This window comes from Fusarium redolens (genome assembly GCF_020744475.1).
Source record: "Fusarium redolens strain MPI-CAGE-AT-0023 chromosome Unknown BKA55scaffold_4, whole genome shotgun sequence".
NCBI classification, from domain to species: Eukaryota; Fungi; Ascomycota; class Sordariomycetes; order Hypocreales; family Nectriaceae; genus Fusarium; species Fusarium redolens.
Window position 1 is genome coordinate 2,613,493 of NW_025763667.1, and position 20,425 is coordinate 2,633,917.

The 20,425-nt window shown below is 48.6% G+C and overlaps 6 protein-coding genes across 6 annotated transcripts; 2 read left to right on the forward strand and 4 right to left on the reverse strand.

Annotated features, from left to right (window-relative positions):
* Positions 1-266: 266 nt before the first annotated feature.
* Positions 267-3,112, reverse strand: BKA55DRAFT_503584 (fungal-specific transcription factor domain-containing protein; the record flags this gene model as incomplete). Its single annotated transcript, XM_046187021.1, has 3 exons — positions 267-2,030; positions 2,079-2,444; positions 2,489-3,112. 3 exons carry the CDS (start codon positions 3,110-3,112, stop codon positions 267-269), a joined length of 2,754 nt encoding a protein of 917 aa, XP_046053388.1.
* A 1,582-nt stretch (positions 3,113-4,694) lies between these two features.
* BKA55DRAFT_561525 (Endoribonuclease L-PSP/chorismate mutase-like protein) lies at positions 4,695-5,606 on the reverse strand. The gene is made up of 3 exons (XM_046192172.1): positions 5,399-5,606; positions 5,158-5,345; positions 4,695-5,108 (listed from the first exon to the last, which is right to left on the reverse strand). The coding sequence occupies exons 1-3, from the start codon at positions 5,574-5,576 to the stop codon at positions 4,962-4,964; spliced, it is 513 nt and encodes a 170-aa protein (XP_046053389.1). The 5' UTR covers positions 5,577-5,606; the 3' UTR covers positions 4,695-4,961.
* A 170-nt stretch (positions 5,607-5,776) lies between these two features.
* Positions 5,777-8,559, reverse strand: BKA55DRAFT_561527 (uncharacterized protein). Its single transcript, XM_046192173.1, has 9 exons — positions 8,256-8,559; positions 8,082-8,204; positions 7,858-8,029; positions 7,729-7,807; positions 7,139-7,677; positions 6,821-7,091; positions 6,595-6,767; positions 6,362-6,545; positions 5,777-6,312 (listed from the first exon to the last, which is right to left on the reverse strand). Exons 1-9 carry the CDS (start codon positions 8,321-8,323, stop codon positions 5,819-5,821), a joined length of 2,103 nt encoding a protein of 700 aa, XP_046053390.1. The 5' UTR covers positions 8,324-8,559; the 3' UTR covers positions 5,777-5,818.
* A 766-nt stretch (positions 8,560-9,325) lies between these two features.
* BKA55DRAFT_503780 (P-loop containing nucleoside triphosphate hydrolase protein) lies at positions 9,326-12,240 on the forward strand (the record flags this gene model as incomplete). Its single annotated transcript, XM_046187042.1, has 3 exons — positions 9,326-9,512; positions 9,569-10,751; positions 10,812-12,240. The coding sequence occupies 3 exons, from the start codon at positions 9,326-9,328 to the stop codon at positions 12,238-12,240; spliced, it is 2,799 nt and encodes a 932-aa protein (XP_046053391.1).
* A 3,193-nt stretch (positions 12,241-15,433) lies between these two features.
* BKA55DRAFT_687086 (general substrate transporter) lies at positions 15,434-17,323 on the forward strand (the record flags this gene model as incomplete). Its single annotated transcript, XM_046199014.1, has 5 exons — positions 15,434-15,860; positions 15,916-16,062; positions 16,113-16,552; positions 16,612-17,000; positions 17,056-17,323. 5 exons carry the CDS (start codon positions 15,434-15,436, stop codon positions 17,321-17,323), a joined length of 1,671 nt encoding a protein of 556 aa, XP_046053392.1.
* Positions 17,324-17,937: 614 nt separating this feature from the next.
* Positions 17,938-19,338, reverse strand: BKA55DRAFT_503757 (uncharacterized protein; the record flags this gene model as incomplete). Its single annotated transcript, XM_046187040.1, has 4 exons — positions 17,938-18,092; positions 18,147-18,747; positions 18,802-19,026; positions 19,075-19,338. 4 exons carry the CDS (start codon positions 19,336-19,338, stop codon positions 17,938-17,940), a joined length of 1,245 nt encoding a protein of 414 aa, XP_046053393.1.
* Positions 19,339-20,425: the final 1,087 nt, after the last annotated feature.

The following is a 20,425-nucleotide window of genomic DNA, read 5'->3' on the forward strand; positions in this document are numbered from 1 at the left end:
AGTTAACAAGTCATACTTGAACTTCAATCAAACCGTGTGTTTTGAAAGTTTCTTCGACCACAAAGACAGATGTATGAGTAGCCACGATTCATTCAAAGCCAAAAGTGCTATACAGATACACTTGTGCAATGATAGATGATCAAACTTAGTAAGTTGTCAAAGTAAGCATAATTCGCAACAAAGTCATTGTGGAGGCCTGTCAGGATATACCACGTGGGTATAAAAAAGTTTAATAAGTCTGAGCAACGGTACAGAGCTCACCGTGCTCACATGCCGCCCCAACTACCAGCACCCGCTCCCATTTGATCCATCGCTGGCCTGTTCAAAGTCCTTAAAGTCTCATCCCAGTTCTGCCAGTCAATATCATCAACTTCGCCAGGATCCATATTTAGGTCGAGACCACGATTGGACCCGGCTCTGTTTTGGAAAAGCTCATCGATATCACCTAAAGCACCTGCATCTTGTGTGTGTTGAAACATATCTGAACCTGGCCATGGTGATAGGCGAGTACCTCCAAGTGCTTGAGGATCATTGTCGTTCCTATGTGTAGATGCCGTTCCTGATATGGCGGGCGATGCAATGCTTGAGAGACTTCCGAGGCTACTATCACCTGGGAAAAGACCACCCATGTTCTGTGCTCCAGAATCACCCCCTTCGTAATATATCGCAATATTTGGATTGCCAGAGTGCGTGTTTTGCCAGGTATTGGGGTCAAATACACTCATTTGGTCGAGTGGCTGTTGGGGCTGTTGTTGGGTTTTCGAAAGGGACGCAGGTTGATCTGCGCCGGGTAGAATGTTCTGGTATTCAGCATCATCGGAGAAGCCTCCCGGTCGAAATATCTTTCGCCACCGGATTCGGAGTTCTGACATGCGGGTCTCCATTCCGGGCGCTGGGCCAATACGTTCCAGTACAGGTTTGAGTCTCTCCTCACGATCGAGACGTCTCGCTGCCTCAGGATCAGCGCGTAAACGAACAAGCTCTGATTCACGATGCCGTTTAGCCTTTGTGAAAAGCCTTTTAATAGGCATCCATGCAGCCGTATGGTTTGTCTTATTACTGCCATCGATTGGATGGTCGTAGTCGAGAATTTGGGCAGCTTCCCACGCTCGCTCCGAGGTGACACCCCAAGGCCGTTTCGAAAGTTCCAGCAGCATACATGCAATCGCGTGCCATTGACGGTAAGATTTGAACAACCAACGCCACTGGCGGCAGCTGGGGTCAATATTGAGAATGTGGCTGTACTCAACGATTTCAATACAAGACTGCCACAGCCGGCTTCGGATCTCGTATGATACCTCCGGGCCCGTTCCGGGGAAGAGCACGGGCTGATAAATGATGAGGCCAACCTTTGCCATCATGATTCTAGAAATGAGAGAAGCAACCCAAAAAATAGGATCATCTTCTCTTATAAGATGTTTCAGAAACTTATCCTCCATGCGTTCGTAGACTTCGACAAGCATGCGCTCGCGCTCTTCGAGGCTTTTTTCGACCTCTTTGGGATCAACAGGACGCATTTGCGCTATGGCCGCGAACAAACCCCGAGATAGGGCGGTGATCTCGTAACGGGAGAGGCAAATGGCGGAGTCCGTACGACCTTGACGTGGAGTTGGCGTCTCGGTAAAAGATGGGTCGATATCGGCGTCATTTATGTTGGATGGGAGTTGAGTGTCAAAGGTCTTGTCGCCTATGATCAGATCAGACCCCATCTCCTCAGCGGAACGGACGTCAAGAGACACAATGGCCCACCAAAGACGGCGGCGCATCTCAACTTCGAACGGTGACAGACCAAGCTGTTGACCGTCGCGGTAGAGACCAAGGGCTTGAGCCATTCGGACACAAAGACTTGTAAGAGTCCAAGCGAATTTGCTATCGTCATGGCATTTGACTACGGTGAGATAGATGACAAATGCTTGCAGCATAGCCATGTTGGTGGTGTTGAGAAGGTTAGCCTTGGCTAGAGCTTGTTCAAGAGCGAAGCGAAATTGAGAAATGAAGTGAGATTGAGACGCGCCGAGATTTAATTCAACCTAGAATATGTGAGACGGCGTCCACATCTTGTGTAAGTGAGAGCTCACCTCTTGTGTCTCCATCGAAGTAACAGCCGAGTAATAAATGGCAAACACAAGCGCTTCATCCCCAGGACGCAGATCATGCTCTCCGCGCCTCACTTGAGTCATGAGTCTGCTCATGGTGGGGATGTGCAACACCTTGACAAGAGGTTCAATATTCTCGAGATAGATCTGCCAAAGGAAAGAGCCCTGGGCGGGCAATGGATGTAGGCCAGTGAGATCAACATCGGCAGAACTGTAGCCAAAAAGGAAGCTGTGGTGGTCATGCTCAATACCCAAGTTTTGTGGAGGAGACTGCTCAGGGGTTGTATCCTCTTCAAACTCGGCTTCTTCTTCGTTCATAGTCTCCATCTCGTTGCGAATTTCAGCGAGCTGTCCATGTCAGATGATGCTCGAGATTGTCAAGGAGATCGTACCTCATCGTTGAGCTTCACGAAGAAGCCACTATTGACGTATCGTGGCGTGGAGTCTCCATCATGGAGTACTAAACGGCCAAGCTGTTTGTTGATCTTTGAGAAATCGGTATTCTCAGACTCTCTCTTGACCTTCTCAGTGGCTGCTTGAACGACGTCTTTTGCACTCTTGCTCTTCTCTGAAGCCACTGGTGATTCTCCATTGCTCACTTCCATGTCATTCTCACTAGCTGTACCTTGACCACTCATCTCATAGACAAGCCCCTCGAGCTTCCGCAATCGATCCAAGAGATCCATTTCACGCTCACTCTGCCCAGTGCCAGGCCCTGTAGGCGCAAGCCGCGTCTGACGTGGTGCGCGGCCTGGAGCAGGGTAGATGCAATCGCATTGAGCCCGTCGACAATTGCTGCAGGGCATCGTCTTGTCACATCGGACTCTGCGTCTCCGACAAGTAACGCAACTGCGTGGATTTAGCAGAGGAGCGCCAGAAGTCATTAGGGCCACGGGTCTGTCATGGGGAATTGTTGCGTGGCCTGCTTGCCGCCCGGTAGCTGCGGGGTTAGTAGCCCGATGAAGGCTCCCAGGTGAGGCGCCAGAAGATGGCGTCTTGGGCGTGTTTGAAGCCATCACCAAAGCTGTTGTTTGATCGATAATTGTCTTCGGCCTTATAACAAATAATTCAAGGCGGAGACTCAATCATTAAATACTGGATCATGGAATGATCTGCAGACACAAGGGCCTGATTCAAAGATGAAACATCCTGGCCTTTGGTCAGCACTAACAACACTCCGTTGCAACTTATGACAGGGCCTGAGGCCCTGATCATCTCGGTCGCCACGCCACTAAGCGAATCCTTCAAGATGGTGCCTCACCTGGTGACATAGATAAGACGGGCGGTTGAATTGGAATTACAATTTGTACTCGGCTCGTTGCGTGTGACTTGCGTCAGATACATGTTATTACTAATAGTAGAAGCATTTGAAGAACCTGGCCGAGCTTATTAGCATTTCATACATTGCAAATGCTATTTTCTCAAGATCCTACGGAAGCTTGAGTCTTCGGCGACAACCTGCTATGGCCGAACGCTTTGCCACTCGTTTTGGGTATGCTCTTGCTTTCCTTGTCTCTTTCCTCGACGGAGGGGTACTTTAATGCAAGATGCAGACATATGCTTTGCAGTTGTCTTGTTCCGAGTCCATGTCTTTGTCATCAGTTGCCTCGTTGGTCTGACAGGTAGGTACGTAGGCTCTAAGAATGGGCCTCTTCTTCTCCAACAAAATGCTCGACTTTCAGCTCTTTAACATATTTACCTGAGAAGGTAGACTTAGCCAGAGCAACTTCATAAAGACTTACACGGCCAACGATAATCCATGGAAAGCCTCCGACATGTCTGATCCTCTTTCTGTAGCTGGCAGCGCTGTCGGGGTCATTTCTCTGGAATACGACCGACCTAAAAGGGAAGATAAAAGACACATTTTAAGCAGCTATATATGCCATCAAAAAGGTTAAAGGAAAAGGGGCAAACCGGATAGTTTAAGCTGTCTTTACAACCTAACAGCTGCTATATAGGTTACACATTTATAGTTTCAACGTACAGACAAGGACCTCACCTTACATTTATCATCGATGAAAACGACGGGACTCTTTAGGTTAACTCCCAGTTTTCCACCATGTTAGTTCGCAACTATGATAAATATTCAAGTCTACTAATTGCTCCTAGGGATAGACATTACTCCAATAACCAGGGCAATATTATCAAGATCCATTTACCACCTAAGCCACCAAATCGAAAATTCCCCAGATTCTGTTTTCGAGAAATTCAATGGCCTCACAACACCTTATCTATATCAGAAACGGGCACTAGGCCTCGAAAAGCTTCTTGTAAATGGTGCTAGACCCTTGCTTTTTGAGCGAGGTAAGCAAGGGAACAACTACTTCCTCTCTCTGTACGTGATGGAAGATGAGCATAATAGAAGAAGGCAATCGCCCAAAGTTTTGATAACTTCTCTGAGTGGCATTTCTGATCGAGATGAGTGTGTTTGTTGGTGCCACACAAATGGGCGGGGCTATCCGACTGGACACTCTAATGAATGAGTTCTCGACTTGCTTGCAAGAGGATTATAGCATGCAAGAGCTATATACTATACAAAGAAACGCGAGATGGAGCGTATTCTGGAGAAAGTTCAAATTGGTAGGTCACAGCCCAAAGCGCGAGGTACTGCTCAGAATACAATCCAACGTGATGAAGGCTGCTGGCCTGATCCTGCTGACAGGCTTCTATGGCCCTAGAGCTGGTTTCACTATGTGAGGTTTAATAAGGTTTATTTATCGTCAGATGATGAGTTTGGAAATGAGGAAGAAGAAGATGGCCAAACAGAGGAATAGTAAATGCCCAATTTGGGATAATAATAAGGATCAATAAAGAGTTCATGTCAGACTGTTTAGGAATAATCAATGCTATTGGATATTGGAAAATCTATTGCAGCGCAATAATATCCATCTCCATGCTCGCACCAGCAGGGAGTCTCGGGGATTCACAAGCACTTCGAGCAGGCTTGTGTGGAAAATACTCAGCATAAACCTCGTTCATTTCCTTCATGTCATCCATATTTTGAAAGTAAACCTACGAAATCATCAGTAAAAGCCTTGGAAATATCAAATGTGTAACGCACTGTTACCCTAACAGCCTTATCTAGGCTGGAGCCTGCTGCCTCTAGAACAGCCTTTGCGTTCTGACACATCTTGTGCGTCTTTTCAGCAATAGTTCCTTCTATGAGCTTAGCCTGCGAGTCGGCGGGGATTTGGCCCGAGAGGAAGACCATGTCGTTTGCTTTGATGGCTTGGGTGTATGGACCAATAGCTGGCATTTCTGGTCAATATTTGGTTTATATAGAGCGAGAGGATGATACGAACGAGCGACTGCCTTGGGAGAGAATACGTGCTCCATAGTTGCGTAAGACGAAATCGAGGCCGAGAATGTGCGAGTATGTACGTAGTTGATAGTTCTTGGTTGTATGTTGGTTTGAGGTATATGCGCTGCTGGTCGTAGGGTGGACACGACAGGAGCAATACGACGCGTAGCCAATATCATGATGTCAATCGAAAATAAACTTTGTGCTTGTTCTGCATAGGAACTTACTTTGTTAAATATTGTTCGAGAATAAGCCTCGGAATCCCGCTCCGTCCTATACGTACTGATCTACGGAACAGCGTTCCGGTATAAGTCGGAGCTAGGTCTAAGGACTCTCACAAACTGCCACGCATTTCTGAGGGCGTGGTTTTCTCAGGTTATCTTGACACAATAATTGATCACTATAATATCTAGCACCTAATTTAGATGTTTGCAGACATATCGTCCATATCCCACATCCACGCATTATCAAGCATAGCAGTATCTAAGATATTGACACCTTCTACATTTAGATCATCAATCACTGATAGGATTGTGCTAGGGTGCGCAGGATCTCCAACTCCGTTTCCATCTCGTATGTTTGACCACAATGGGTCAGGTGATATGCCTAGTTGGCCTGGGTGGGTTATAGCATATTCGTCCAGACCCGGAACAAGGCTCACATTGAACATGTTCCCAGCATCCTGGTGCTGGCGATTGTTGTTACCTCGTAGCTTAGTATGTAGTTCTAGGATTTGTACGAGATCAGACCGATAGGCTTGCGCCGGAGCTACGCGCCGTGATACAAACTCGCCAAGTAGGTTCATAACCTGGGGCAAGTCCCAAAGAAGCTCATTTGCTGGTCGGATGATGTCGATTAGAATCAAGGCAAATGCCGCTGAAAAGAGCGCATCGATATCATATGGCAAGAAGATATCTGGGCTCAAGTCAATAACAAACTGTTATAGAAAGACTGAAGAACTCACCACACATCATTTGTTGCTTCAGAATTGACATAATCTTGAGAATCTGGACTGCAGACTCGATGCACATCTTCAGCATCAACTCAAATGGCGACGAAGAGTGGCGAGCATTGGACACTGGAGAAATTGGTGCTAGCAGGGGCTTGAGAAGTGAGAAGAGAACAGGCCTAACAGTCAAAATCACACACTGAGACCTAATTAGTTCGGGTGCGAGTAGACTCGATAAGAAAACACACCTGATGGAGAAGAATATGGAGCGTGGCAGACTCGCGAGAAATTGGCTGGCTTGGTTGCTGCACATCTAGCGGCAGATGTTCACGAAGGACAACATAGGTTTCCGCAATACGAGAAAGAATGGACTTCACTTCAAGAAGGAAATTCCGCTGTTGATCGTGCACTCCATAGATGGCTGTGAACATCTGGATAAGCGACCATTCACACGATACAGACCATGAAGCTCACCATCAAGGATCTTGCCGAGATGAGAAGAAAGAATCGCATGGATGGCGAATGCGTTCTGCGACTCATCTCCTGGCTTTATTCCTGGGAACGGAATTGAGATATCGTCGTCTCTCATGACAGACGGACTGCCTAGCATCGCTGCGCACTTCCTATCGATACAGTAGACTGTCCACCAGAGCCGCCTTTGGTACTCGAAGTTTGAAGATCTTAACGCTTCCGGAAATTGTTTGTTCAGAACTTTGGTGACAGAAATCCGCAGGGCTTGGCCAATCTAAGGGTCAATTAGTTGGACGAAATACCGAAGATATGCAAACCAACCGTGACATAGGCCTCCTGCAGGAGATCGGTTGCATGCATGAACAAAGCAGCCAGACAGAGAACCTCAATTGACAACAAGGGATCTTCGTAGAGCCTTCTGATATCTGGCATAGCTTCAATAGCAAGTGTGAAGTAGGCCATTCCGGAGGGGCCCATCTCAGAGTGTTCTCTGGACTGTATTGACTTGCCGAATGCTAACACAAGTAGCATCTGAATGTGCCCTAGGCTCGCATCAGCTTCCAAACCTTTGTCGCGATCATCGTAGAAGCTCCTCAGTCTTTGGAGAAATATGTCTGCATCAAATATGGAGTAAAGAGAACCGATGTGCACAATCACTGTGTTAGTCAAGTATTCAGCATAAGAGAGTTTTGGCAGGGCGATGCTTGACAGATCGAGAGCTATCGGCGGCAGTGTTCGTGTATACGATATGTCCTGTCGTTCCATAGATACACTTCCGGGATCTGCGATTGGGGATGACTGTTGAAGAAGGTTGCGGACATTACGACTGAAGCTGAGAGTCGAGCTATGCCCAAGGTAGGCTGACACGGTGAGCATATCGATGACTATAAGGTACAAAGAAGGAGGCTCACCCGCGTGTCCATAACGATGAACCTTGATCTGTGGCTCGGAAGTGACCAGAGCATTTGTAAGGGAACTCGACTCCGACCTCTTTTTGAGAGTTAGTCAAGAAATGGAAACGTTCACTGTGTGATACGTACCGACGGCGTCCCAGTTTCATTCAAGGGGCTTTCTGGAGGATTCCTTGATGAAGGACGTGCATTGGGGTGCACTGAACTCGCTGAGAGGGCCTCGGTGTTTGAGTCTAGACCGTGGACGGAGCGTGATTGAGCCTCAAGTGACTCAATACGAGCGTGTAATTGGTCGAGGTAACTAAGTCCATCAGTCTTTAGCAAGGGTTCATCTGCTCAGACCAGTCACATACTCTACAGATACAGCTACTTTCTTTTCTTTCTCTTCAAAGACGCACGTTTCCTTACGTCTGATGCATCTTTCACAAGGATGGCGCCCTGAGCAGCGAGTCTTGCTGTTGCGGCAGCCGATACAGCTACTCTGCGTTAATTAAATTGGTAGGATATTGGAAAAGCTATAAACTGACGCATTGGATATCTTTTCGCGCTTTCGAGCTCGGGCTCGAGTCGATCGCACGTTGATCTCATTGTCCATTTGTTCGAGTGTTGAAGAAGTTTAATTGCATGTCGGAGTGACGTTCCGGGAATAAGATGCATGGATGGATTGAATGTGGGGACGGGACGTTGTGACAGACCCACTACCCGCTCTTAGGAACTGTTCGTCCACTGGAGGCTCTATCGTTTCAGGGCAGGTTACGCGTCAAGATGAATTCAATGAGCATACCGCAAGACAATAAAATTGTTTGATTGGAGCGCACTGACCAAGGTAGGTCTAATTGTGAAGAAGGCTTCAACTGCCGCTCAGGGGAAACACAGACGCGCTAACGCGTTATCTTTGGGTTATCGCCTGCAGCCCTGTCCCAGCCTCCTATTTTATCTGCTGTTCCTGGCTGCATCTTGTCCACTCCATGCAGCAATAACTGCTGTTAGGACAGGGTGTGATAATTGCGATACCAGCTTCTCAGTAGAGACTGATTGGTATTAAGAATATCAGAATCTTATACCAGACTCTGTTTCATACCTGTAAAAATTTTTTAGACGTACTCAGATTTGTTGCGCGCTTTCAATTACTCTCAGAGCCGTCGCGCTCTATCATCAATTATCGGGGCAGCGTGTTGCCCCAGAGCAACGGTAGTGCCACTTGAAAGAAGCAAGCATAGGAGGCCCAGGCAGCCAACCGCCAATCTGCGAGCTGCGTCTGGTGAAACTTCAGCTCAACATCTCCTATTCTGTATATCCACGTCTATGATACTTCATTTTTCAGTGGATTTCGCTGAATCTTCTTATTTTATTCTCTTTCGCTCATAACTGCTTTTCGATACCCTCCCGTTTTTCTTTCCAGCCAGTTTTGCGTGCTCACGGGCCATCCAGGCTCCAGCTTTGCAGCCTGCTCTGTGAAGCAGAAAAACAATAGGCCCATTCATGAGCTTCGAAGCATCACTAATTCGAATTGTCTTTGCGGGGCATTGTCACTGCCGCTGCCACTGCAGCAACAATAATGTCTTCGCGCGCCACCCACAGTCTCTCTTCCACAAGAATGTCACACTCATCAAGACGCCGCGGGCCTCGTGTCAAACCTGATCCAGAAGATAATCCTTCTATGCCAGATTCAGGAACTGTCAATTTCGGTATTCGCACTGCTCCTTCTGCTTCCTCTAGCTACGGTGGCAGCACTAGCTATATTCCACCCGATCAGGCTTTCTATCACCACAGATCGGATGCCCGTGAGTACCTCTTTCATCTCCTCTTCCAAACGCATACACTAACAAAATCTCCAAAGCAACTCCAAGTGAACGCATCACTGAGCCTGAACCTCTTTTGAGGGAACTCAGGATGCGCCCCAACGCAGCAGCTGAGAGCCCAACTAATGTTCCCACAGATGGGAGCTTCTTTCAAACCTCCTTCCAGGACATTGGAAAGAAGCTCAAGGCGTGCAATGACACCCTCGGGGAGCTTCAGCAGCTCGGCGTTGACCACGATGTTCCACTTCCCGAGCTTGTGCTTGTTGGCGATCAGTCTGCAGGAAAATCTAGCTTGATGTCAGGTCTCGCAAATCTCGATCTCCCGCGCAGTGAGGGCACATGTACACGATGTCCGCTCCATATCAGGGTATCACGAAGTCACGACCCTTCTTGCCGTGTATCGCTGCGCAAGGCATACTCCTACCAGCCCCCACCTAGTGGCCGCATCTCGGAAGGGGATGTCACTGACAGAGATCCTTTCTTCCCCTGGCGCAAACTACCGTCCAGTGCGACTCACGAGTTCAAGACAATGATCGACTACAGCGAGATTGAAGATGTTTTGAGATGGGCTCAAATCGCTATTCTCAATGACGACAAGAGTCACGAGCTGTTTGTCCCTGGCTCAGGTGCACTGGCTGTCAACATCCCAATCGACAGAGCCGCCGAAGCAGTCGCCGCTAAATTTTCACCTAATATCGTTGCACTTGAGATCAAAGGGCCAGAACTTCCTGATCTTTCTTTCTACGATATGCCTGGTATTTTCCAGAACCCTGCTGATGCAAGCGATGACTATCTTGTAAGTGTCGTGAGGAATCTGTCCAAGGAGTATATCCAGCACCCGTCTGCCATTATCATGTGTTCTATGCCAATGAACAGCGATGCAGAGAATTCTTCAACTTTTGGTCTTATCCGTAGACTGGGCGCCCTTAACAGGACAATCGGCGTTTTGACCAAGGCTGATCTGATACCGGAGGGTGGAAACCACGAGCAATGGCTTGCTATCATGAGGGGACAAGCTCACATTGCCGGTTTGGGATATTTCATTACTTCCCGACCACAGGGCAAGGATCTTGATGAGCTAAAAAAATGGGAAGAGCTAGTTTTCGTGGATCATTCTCTCGAACGATGGCCTGCAACCTTTCATGGCTTTTCGGAGCGATGCGGCGTGGAAAAGTTGAAGGCGTTCCTGTCAGAAAAGCTTGGGCAAGAATTCGCGAAAAGGTAACTAAGGAGTTGCTATCTCACAACATATCCGGAACGAGGCTAACATTTTTTGACCAGCCTACCCCATATCAAACAGAAGCTAAGACAGCGCCTCACCGACATCGTTGAGCAACTCGAAAAGCTACCAGAACTACCTGACAATGTTGAACTCGAGGTCCAGACCAGTGTTATGGAGTTTGGTGAACTGACTCGAACACAACTGAAGCCATCCGAGTTCTCAAAATATTTCGTTCCACTCCCGGATAACTTTCGCGACTGTCTGCTAGATATGAAGCCCAAATTTACCCTCAGAGATAGCAGTGACATTCCTGTTGTTGATATCTCTGATGATGAATCAGATGCGGGATCGGTAGCGCCGGTCATCAACCCACATACGCCTAGCAAACGACGGGCAATGCCGCCGCCTATTACGCCATCTAAACGTGTTCGCATGGAGCAAACACCAGCGGGGACTCCCTCTCGATCGCTACAACCTGAAGATAGTAGAGCCAGCGTGGGTAACTCTCCTGCGCCTCGTCGACAACTCTTCCCAGCCCCGTTCACTCCCTTCAGTGGAGTTGGACGAGGTTTCAGGACTCTTCGTCAAGTTCGTGACGAGATCAAGTCTAAGACCAGAGCTGGCGTACCTGACATCATCACGGAAGAAGTCTACAACGACATGTGCCGAGAAGCTATTGAACCATGGTCAGGGCCGATGAAAGCATTTCTCGATCATGTTATGAGCCTGTTGGATGAGATGCTTGATCAGGCACTGGCTAAGTCTTTTGCAAGTCTCAACAAGCGATTGATCTTCCGGGAGTGCCGGAAAATTTTGACAGAGTATCTCAACGATCGTCGCCAAGAGACAGCGGGGGCACTTGATCTTGTGTACCGTCTCGAAACATACGGCCTATTCACTGTCAATCAGGAGGCATTTCGCAGATACCAAAAGGATGAACAGATTCTTTTAACGCGCTATCGCCACCAAATGCGTATGCAGGCCGCAGGGTATGGGGATGGTCGAGCTCCTGTTCCGTGGGAAAGTCTTACAGAGGAGAAGCGGGTGCTTGACGAAAAGCGACGTGAAAACGAGTTGACAAAACTTGGGCCGGACTCCTTCGAGCGGGAGCTGGAAGTGGTAGCTTACGTTAGAGGCTACTACCGCCTTGCAGCGCTGAGGTTCGCGGATGCCGTGGCGTTACACATTACGAATGGCATGATACCGCATATCCAGCGCAATTTGCCCTTCCATCTCGACCGAAAGCTAGGCATTGCTGGAGCTGATGCCAAGAGTGTTTACGAAAGACTCATGGAGGAAGATTCGGACACGGCAGCCAAACGGGGAACACTCAGGGGGGAGCGCGAGAAGTTTGTCAGAGCTCTTGACTCCATTGAGGAACTAGAACGCGGAGCTGGCAGCAGCACCCTCTCGGAGGAAGAAAATGATGACGATGACATGGTCGATGTCCCCCTTATGAGCGGCGCACTTCCCGCCGAGGAAATCTGAATCGTTATGTCGTTACATAACCTGGTTCGACACCGATGTGGTTGGACTTAAAAGATTTACTACAGTTGATCATCAGCAGCTGTTGGAGAAAAGTTTGCATTGAGAAGGTTTGTTTGTGTGTAACTGGACTGTTTTTTATTACCTTCTTACGATGTTTGCTAGGGAAAGGAAAAGTATTGATCACGAGTCGATAGAAACTCGAGAATGGGTATGGGGAAAGCTGCTTAGGGTCTTTTGTGTGCAGGCAATGGAAATGTTCTGTCAAGCAATCACGTCGATAAGGGAGGCCTCGCGGGAGAGCCTTTAGTTCTGGCTCATCCGGTTGTTTGCTGTGTATATCATCAAAAGAGCCATGTATTAGCAAATGACAATTACATTTAGGAATGGGGTTCACGACTGTCTCACTCCCGAGTCCAGAGGATCAAGCTGCATCACAAGGGACGGCAAAATAAAGGTGGTATAGAGAATCTAGAACTTCAGGCCGAGATACAAAGCCGAAGGCAATCTCTCAATATCCGGGAGGTGACAGATGCAGGCTAAATTCATACGGCCTAATGGAAATAATAATAGAAATAAAGATACCGTAGCTTACAGACCGATTGTGATGAAGCTAAAGCATGGAACTGCCAGCCACAGCCGATGAACCGATTAATTGGAGGGTGCCGTCCAACGGTGGAAGGTTTAAGGCGCAGACAAGCTAACGCAGGTGCCACTTGACCTCGTGGCAAGAACGCGGGGACTCCAGGAAGGAGGGGGTCATTCAATCCTTCACCGATGGGAACAATAGGAAAGAACCTAAGGGTCAGGTCTTCCCTAAAATGTTGGAGTGTGACCTCCAGATCTTTTCAGCTCGCCTTCTCCATTTTAGCCTGTTTCATGGTGAACTCGGATTCTTCGAACCTCTTACCAGCATTTTCCTCTGCTCTAACCTCGACTCCGGTTATTTCGCATTGCATCTCGAGGATGGTGTGCCTTCATTTTACCAGTTTAGATTAAGGTTACAACGGTGTGCCCCCTTAACCGAGCAACTAAGATACGATACTTTACGTGGCGCCGATAGAGGCCATCATGTCAGCAAATAATCGCCGAATGTGGCCCTCCTTCACGGTATTTATCGGCAGCTCTCCCGCGTCTCCGTACACCATCCCAACCGTGTCAAGGGTTAATTTTCGTGTTGCACGATCCAGCTAGTCCCTAATTGCAGCAACAATGCAGACCGACCTCAGCCGAAAAACAATACCATGCTCTCTCAATTAACCGACGATTGACAATGCATCTGCCACTGGTCTGATGATACACTTTAAGCTTGATTCATTCTTGGCCCATTTGCCGATAACCGAAAACCACTTCGCCTCTCGGCTTGCTGATCGATGGGTCCGCCAAGTGAGGGCACGTTCGGCCAAGGCTCTTGATTCCCCATAGAAAGTACGTTGCCGAGATCTAATTCACTCAATTCTTCTGGGCGTTCAGGGCATCTTCTCCAGATTTACCGAATAGTCGGGTTCTCAGCATTCCAAGGCTCGGGAGCAACCGAAGATCGTGTAGTTTATTCGATATCAAGTCCGCTTCGATGATCAGAACCGTAAAGGACAAACAACAGACGCGTGATTCATTGCGGCCCTGAGATCCGATAAGAGGCGTTTTTAGCCCCCTCGTGCTAAGCACAATCCTACCCAATCCTGCCCATAATCCATGAACAATCTGTTGTCGTGCGACACCTCATTGGCTAGACCCTGAAACCCGCTGGATGGTGACAGCAAAGTGTGTGAAGGATGAAACCAACCTGGGAGTTACACCCGAGTCTTCTACCTTTTGCCAACTGGTAGGTTAGATTAAGCCATTTCTCCAGACACCAGGCAGATTATTGTCCAGAAGACGTTGATTCCCGAGGCCCACTCTGGTTCTTGGATCCCAGGACCCGCTTACCCCAGGACCCATTCTCCGGCCTAGCCCCAGATTCTCTGCACGCTCCTCCACGTTTTTGGTCCTGGCGGGGAAGAGCGACAACAAGTGTTCGCTGGTGACAACTTCACGGATGAATACCGAACCTATTTTCCCGGTTGCACTATCGCCCCTAGACCTTGCCCTGTGGGCCACAGGGATGAACAGCACTTACATGAACTTGACCTAGCGGTAAGGGTTACATCGATCAATCTAGACTTTTAACTCTCGTTGCCCAGATTGGGATGCTTCAGGGGTATCAACAGTTGGGCCGAGTAGGTAAACAGACATCAGCACCATATTATGGCAGAATCCCGATGCTTGTACGACTATGTGATACATGTATGTCGTTCAAATAAGCAAAGGGCGAGCAACGTATCAGGAGTGGCGGATGCTATAAGCTCCTCTGTGTTAAACCCGTTCTGCGGGTCCAATCTCTCGAAATACGACCATGTTTCAACCCCGCGGCCGTCGAAGCAGCGGCGTATGCTTGTTTTACGGGACCAGCCCTGAAGATATTGGGAAATGGCCGATCAATTCCTTGGATTTCCTGTCAATCAGACCACCATCGCGCTTGTTGATCAAAGCAGTCGAGAAGAGTGGCACGTGCAGGATAATGGCGACCTTGCGGCCCAGCATCATAGACTACAGCCATAATTAAAAGTCGAGATTACTCGAACAAGCGCTCGATCAACTCTGATTGGCGGCCTATCCATTCATCCAGCACTCCTCCCCTGGCCAATCTGCTCCATGTTGGGCAGACTCCCCCGGCCCCCCATATGAGCTTGTCTCAGCGTTGATCTACCGAACCTACTCACTGGTGCATTTTTGTATGCCTGAGTTGAGCTCACCCCCAGATGAAGTAGCATTGAAGCGACTCAATACCTAAACGAGCCACCCAAGCCTCCTTAGCCGTCTTTCCGTCCCGGGTGATCCCAAACACACCATCTCCGGCCCATAACTCCACCTCACTGTGCCTGGTGCGTGCTCCGGTCCCAATACACGAATGATTGCTCATGGCAGCTTGACAACACCATCCCGGCCTTTGGAGCTCCACGGTGACAAGGCATGGGGTTGACTTGACCGGGGTGGTTTGTGCTGCTGCTGCTCCAGACGTCGTCTTTATAAGAAGCGGTGCAAACCCGGGGAACCCTGAACTTCTTCACTTGACCATCTCTCCATCACTACCCCATACATTGGGCCAGTTCAGAATCAACTCAACACATCGTTGATCAATTGTTTCAAGCTCACAATGGCTCTGCCAAAGTTCCTCCAGCCTATCGGCTCCAAGGCCCCAGCCCATAGCGATCGGGTGCCTCTCGATATTGCCCAAGCTGAGGCTCCCCGATTCGAGAAAGTCATCTGGTACAAGGAGCCTCACTTGCGTAAGCTCTACTTCCTCATCATCTTTCTGCTGATCGCCTCGGCCACCACTGGATACGATGGTATGATGGTCAACACCTCTCAGCAGATGGACAAGTGGAAGGAGTATTTCCCCGAAGAGAAGAACGAAAGCAAGCTCGGAATCCTTATCAACATGTACAATATTGGTTCTATTGTCTCCTTCTTCATCGTTCCCTACCTCGCAGATAACTGGGGCCGAAAGCCCACTATCATGCTTGGCTGTGTTATTATGATTACTGGCTCTTTCGTCTCTGCTTTCTGCAATGGATACGGCAGTAAGTCTTAACCTATCCAGACCATTCTTGCAAGGATATTAATACATTGCTCTAGTGTACATGGGTGGCCGATTCGTCCTTGGTTTCGGTAACTCCCTGGCTCAGATGTCCTCGCCCATGCTTCTCACCGAGATCTGCCATCCTCAGCACCGTGGTCCTCTTACCGCTGTCTACAACTGTCTCTGGAACTTGGGTTCCCTGAGTAAGCACCAATTCTTTCCACGAAATTGCATCCTCTCTGACCATTTTCAGTCGTTTCCGTCGTTGGCTGGGGCACTGCTTCCATCAACGGCCACTGGTCGTGGCGTTCCATCACCTTCATCCAGGCTGTCCCCTCCATCATCCAGCTTTGCGGTATCTGGTGGGTTCCTGAGTCACCCCGTTTCCTCATCAACAAGGACAAGTCAGAGGAGGCTCTCCAGGTTCTTGCCAAGCACCATGCTGGTGGTGACGTGAACAATGCCACAGTTCAGTTCCAGTACCGTGAAATCAAGGAGACTATCCAGGCCGACAAGTCTGTCACGTCTACCCGATACATCGATTTCTTGAAGACAAGTGGTAATCGGTGGCGTCTTGCTATCGTCATCTCCCTCGGTATCATTTCTCAGTACTCTGGTAACGCTCTCTTCTCCAACTACATGGATGTCATCTACGAGGGTGCTGGAATCAAGGAGCAGAACAAGAAGCTTGCTGTAAGTTTTATCATCGAACTGTTTAGATTGTTACCTTACTGACCCTTTTCTCCCTAAAGCTCTCTGCTGGCAAGACCATTCTTGATCTGTCCATCTCCATTGGTGCTGCCTTCACTGTTGACAAGGTCGGACGTCGCCCTCTTTTCCTTACTGCCATCTCTGGTATGGTCTTCGCCTTCATCCTCTGGACCATCACCGGTGGCATTTACGAGAACTCTCAATATAAGACCCCTGCCACCAAGGACCAGCCTGATGGTGGCGTCGCTTACTCCAACACCGGTGCTGGCTATGCCCAGATTGCTTTCGTCTGGCTCTTTGGTATCTTCTACGATATCGGTTTCTCCGGTCTGCTCGTTGCCTACGCTCTTGAGGTTCTCCCCTTCCACCTCCGTGCCAAGGGCATGATGATCATGAACATCACTGTTCAGGCCATTCTTGCCATTGGAAAGTATGCTATATCCCAATCCCCTAATAATGAAAACTCGGTAGCTGACAAACAACAGCCAAACCAACAAGCTTGCGTGGAACAACATGCCCAACCACTGGAACTTCATGCTTTTCTACACCCTCTGGGACTTCTGCGAACTCATCTTCGTCTGGTACTTCTATGTCGAGACCAAGGGACCCACCCTCGAGGAGATCGCCCGTATCTTCGATGGTGAGGATGCTGTTGCTCACATCGATCTCGCCCAGGTCGAGAAGGAGACCAACCTTATCCGGCACGAGTCCAACACTTTTGAGGACTACCCACACCCCAAGTCGCTTGCTTGAAGCAATGCTATATAATTTTCGTACGACTCTGGCTATGCTCAGGCAAACTAGTTGTACTGAGACGGCCTCTGCGATCTTTGACAGGAGTTTTTCCAGCAAGCGTGTTCTGATGCAATAGGGATGGACGACATCTCCAACGAACTGAAAAGCAGAAAACAAACGAAACCATACTTTCATGTCGTCATTGTTAGGTTCTCTAAATTTCATATCACTCTTCTTCTCAAATCTTATGCCACTTCGTTGTAAGCGCCGTGATTACGTAGAGTCCAGGTAAGAAGCTAGCGATGTCGAGAAACCTACAAGAAAATGTGTACAAAAATGGATCTCAGAACTCCAATCCGCCTTTGGACAAACAAAAAGATGTATATTGTGTTTTTGATCATGTACGTTGATATTACGCTCTAACATGCCTCGTGTATACCTGCGTACCAGTCTAAAACGAATTTCCCAACGACTCCTAAACTCCATGACTAGGCTGCAAGTGAATGTGTACTAGATACATCAATACATAAAGTCGCAGTCATTAACTCATACTAACAACGTTGATTACAAAATGAAGGGCAAAATGGTCAGTAAGAGTCAGTCATACGATCGCTTCTATGCGGTATTCAAAACTAGTCATCTCCGGGAGTCCATAGCATGGGTCCAGTGCAAATGTTGTTGCGTGCGAACGACCTGTAACGATCAATGATATCGGTTCGGTCCATGCCTTCGCGTTGGCTTCCGAAGCTGTAATGAGCGGCAACGCCTCGTCCATCGGCGACAGCATCTGTAAAGTCTGTTAACACAATCTTCAGCCATGCAGTTGAGGGGCTTCACTTACGTCGTCCCAGCGCGCGTGGCATGTTACAGGAGAAGTGGTTCTCATCATCGGCCTCGATCGGCTTGGCGCGGTTGATGTCCCTTCCTAATAGGGCAACGAACTGAATGCCCATTCGCTCGTACTGAAAGTCCCATGTTTCGAACTTGTAGGCGGATAGCTTCTTCTTCCATAGGTTTTCGAAGAAGCTGAAGTGTTCTTGTGCACCAATCTTCCACTCGGTCCAGCCACGGCCCATAGGATGATACTCTGTCGCTTCGATGGGAGTTGTGTCGAGGATATGGTCTTTACCGCCCTTGTCGAGGGGGAGCCAGCGATGAGTAGTGGCATTGGGCTCCCAGTTGTCGAGCGAGAACCCCTCGGGACCGTTCCATGGGGGTAGGTTGGAGGGATTCCAGTCCAGTGGCTTCTGGCTAGATGTTTTTGAGGGCATCGCCTTTCCTTCACTATCGACCTCGGGGAGATAGGGCCTGATGGCGCCCAAGTTCCAGTGAACCCAACTGAGAAGTGGTTGGTTGACAACATTGGCCGAGACGATGTAGTACTCGGGATGCTCGAGTCTTTTTTTAACGATCGATGGAATAACGGTATCTTCCATGAAAACCTGCACATTATTAGTGTCTGTTTCGCAAAATGAAGTCCGAACGGTGAGGCTTACTATATCGTCGTCAATCTTGACATACATGACATGGTCTTCAACCCGGTCGTAGGAGTTTCCAAAACCACTCGAAAAGTTATCGTCGCCCGACATCTCAACAGACCACTTTTCGTATGTACTCTCACTTTCCAAGAGTTTCTTCAAGAGTGCAAGGTCCTGAGGGTCTTTGGTTCGTTCCACAAAGATGACACCATCGAGTAAGCCGCCATTCTTAGCAAGATTGCGCTGTCGGGGTTAGCTTGGCGTTATAAGTTCGGCGTGAGCAGGTTGTACCTTGAGATAGCAATCAAGGATTGATACCGATTGTCGTCGTCCATAAAAGACAAGTCCCATGATCTTATCAACGCCTTTGGGCTTCGACCAGTGTGCCAGGTCCTGTACACTCTCTCCGTTTGATGACCAGAAACGATCGAGGGTTCCGTTTATGCCGGGAATTGTTGGTGCTTTAGAATCGAGGGTCATCGGTGGTCGTTGCTCCATGACAGGAAGTTTGACGGCGACCAAATCTCTCTGTCTCCATACCAGGGTCGACATCATCAACATCAGTATAATGGCACATAACCCGATATGACCACGTGTGCAGTTCAGCACCCGGGAAGCAGGCCTGGAGTATGAAGTCGGTAAGTCTGATGACTTCATCTTGTGAGTTGGTTGTATCGGGTAAGACAACTCAGTGTGAGTGAATCATTGTGTGCGGGAAGTTTGATATCTAAGTAGTCAGGCAAGGTCGCATGTGCTTGAGAGATGGAGATTCGAGAACCACCAACAAGAACTAAGTTCAGTGGTCCCGACTTTGAGAACCCTGTCGTTTAAGGAACAGACGAGAATAGGTTCCATGACGGTCGAGTCCCCAAGGCTTACGAGGGGTCCAGAGCCGGGTGTGACGCCTTTGGTGACAATGATCGAATTTGGATAATACGCTCGACCCAATGAGGCTGGTTGCTCTACGATACACGGCCCACCGGCACAGCCTGGATGATAAAGCCATCGCTCGGTGTATGCAACCGTCGTGAAAGCCATACGCCTCATGATGATTGGACTCTTGGCGTCCAGGAACAACAGAATAGAGTATCGGGCGCCTGACGTTGGTATGACCGTCGATCCGATTCGTAGGCCGGATATGGCAATGTGGGTAAGAAGAGTTGCGAAGGTTGAACCTAAGGCCCGAAAGACTTACAGGCAAGCCAATTCCTCCAGATCAGGGGATAGAAAGACTCAGGCTAGTCAGATAAACTTCCTGTCAAATAAGTTGGCACTGCACCTGTTTACCTCTTGCCCCTTCAATCAGAGGGCCAATTGCATTGGGTCTCCCTGGAGTAATAGGTCCATGCTACACCATCCATATGAGCTTCAAATAGTAAACGAGTCGAAGATTTGGCAAGATCTTCTCTTCCAGGTTTCTACAGGTATGTAACTGTGGGCAGGCCATATATCATATCATCCGTTGATGGTATAGCCTCAACATCACGCGATGAGTGGCAGGAGGAAACAAATCTTTGAGACATTTCAGTAAATAGACACTTGTGGCTAGTTACCCAAGCTCGTAAAATCCGAGACATTTCACCTAATTTGTCAGACAAGCTATACGATATTGGTGATGGCGAGGCGGGGCTTTTTTTAATTG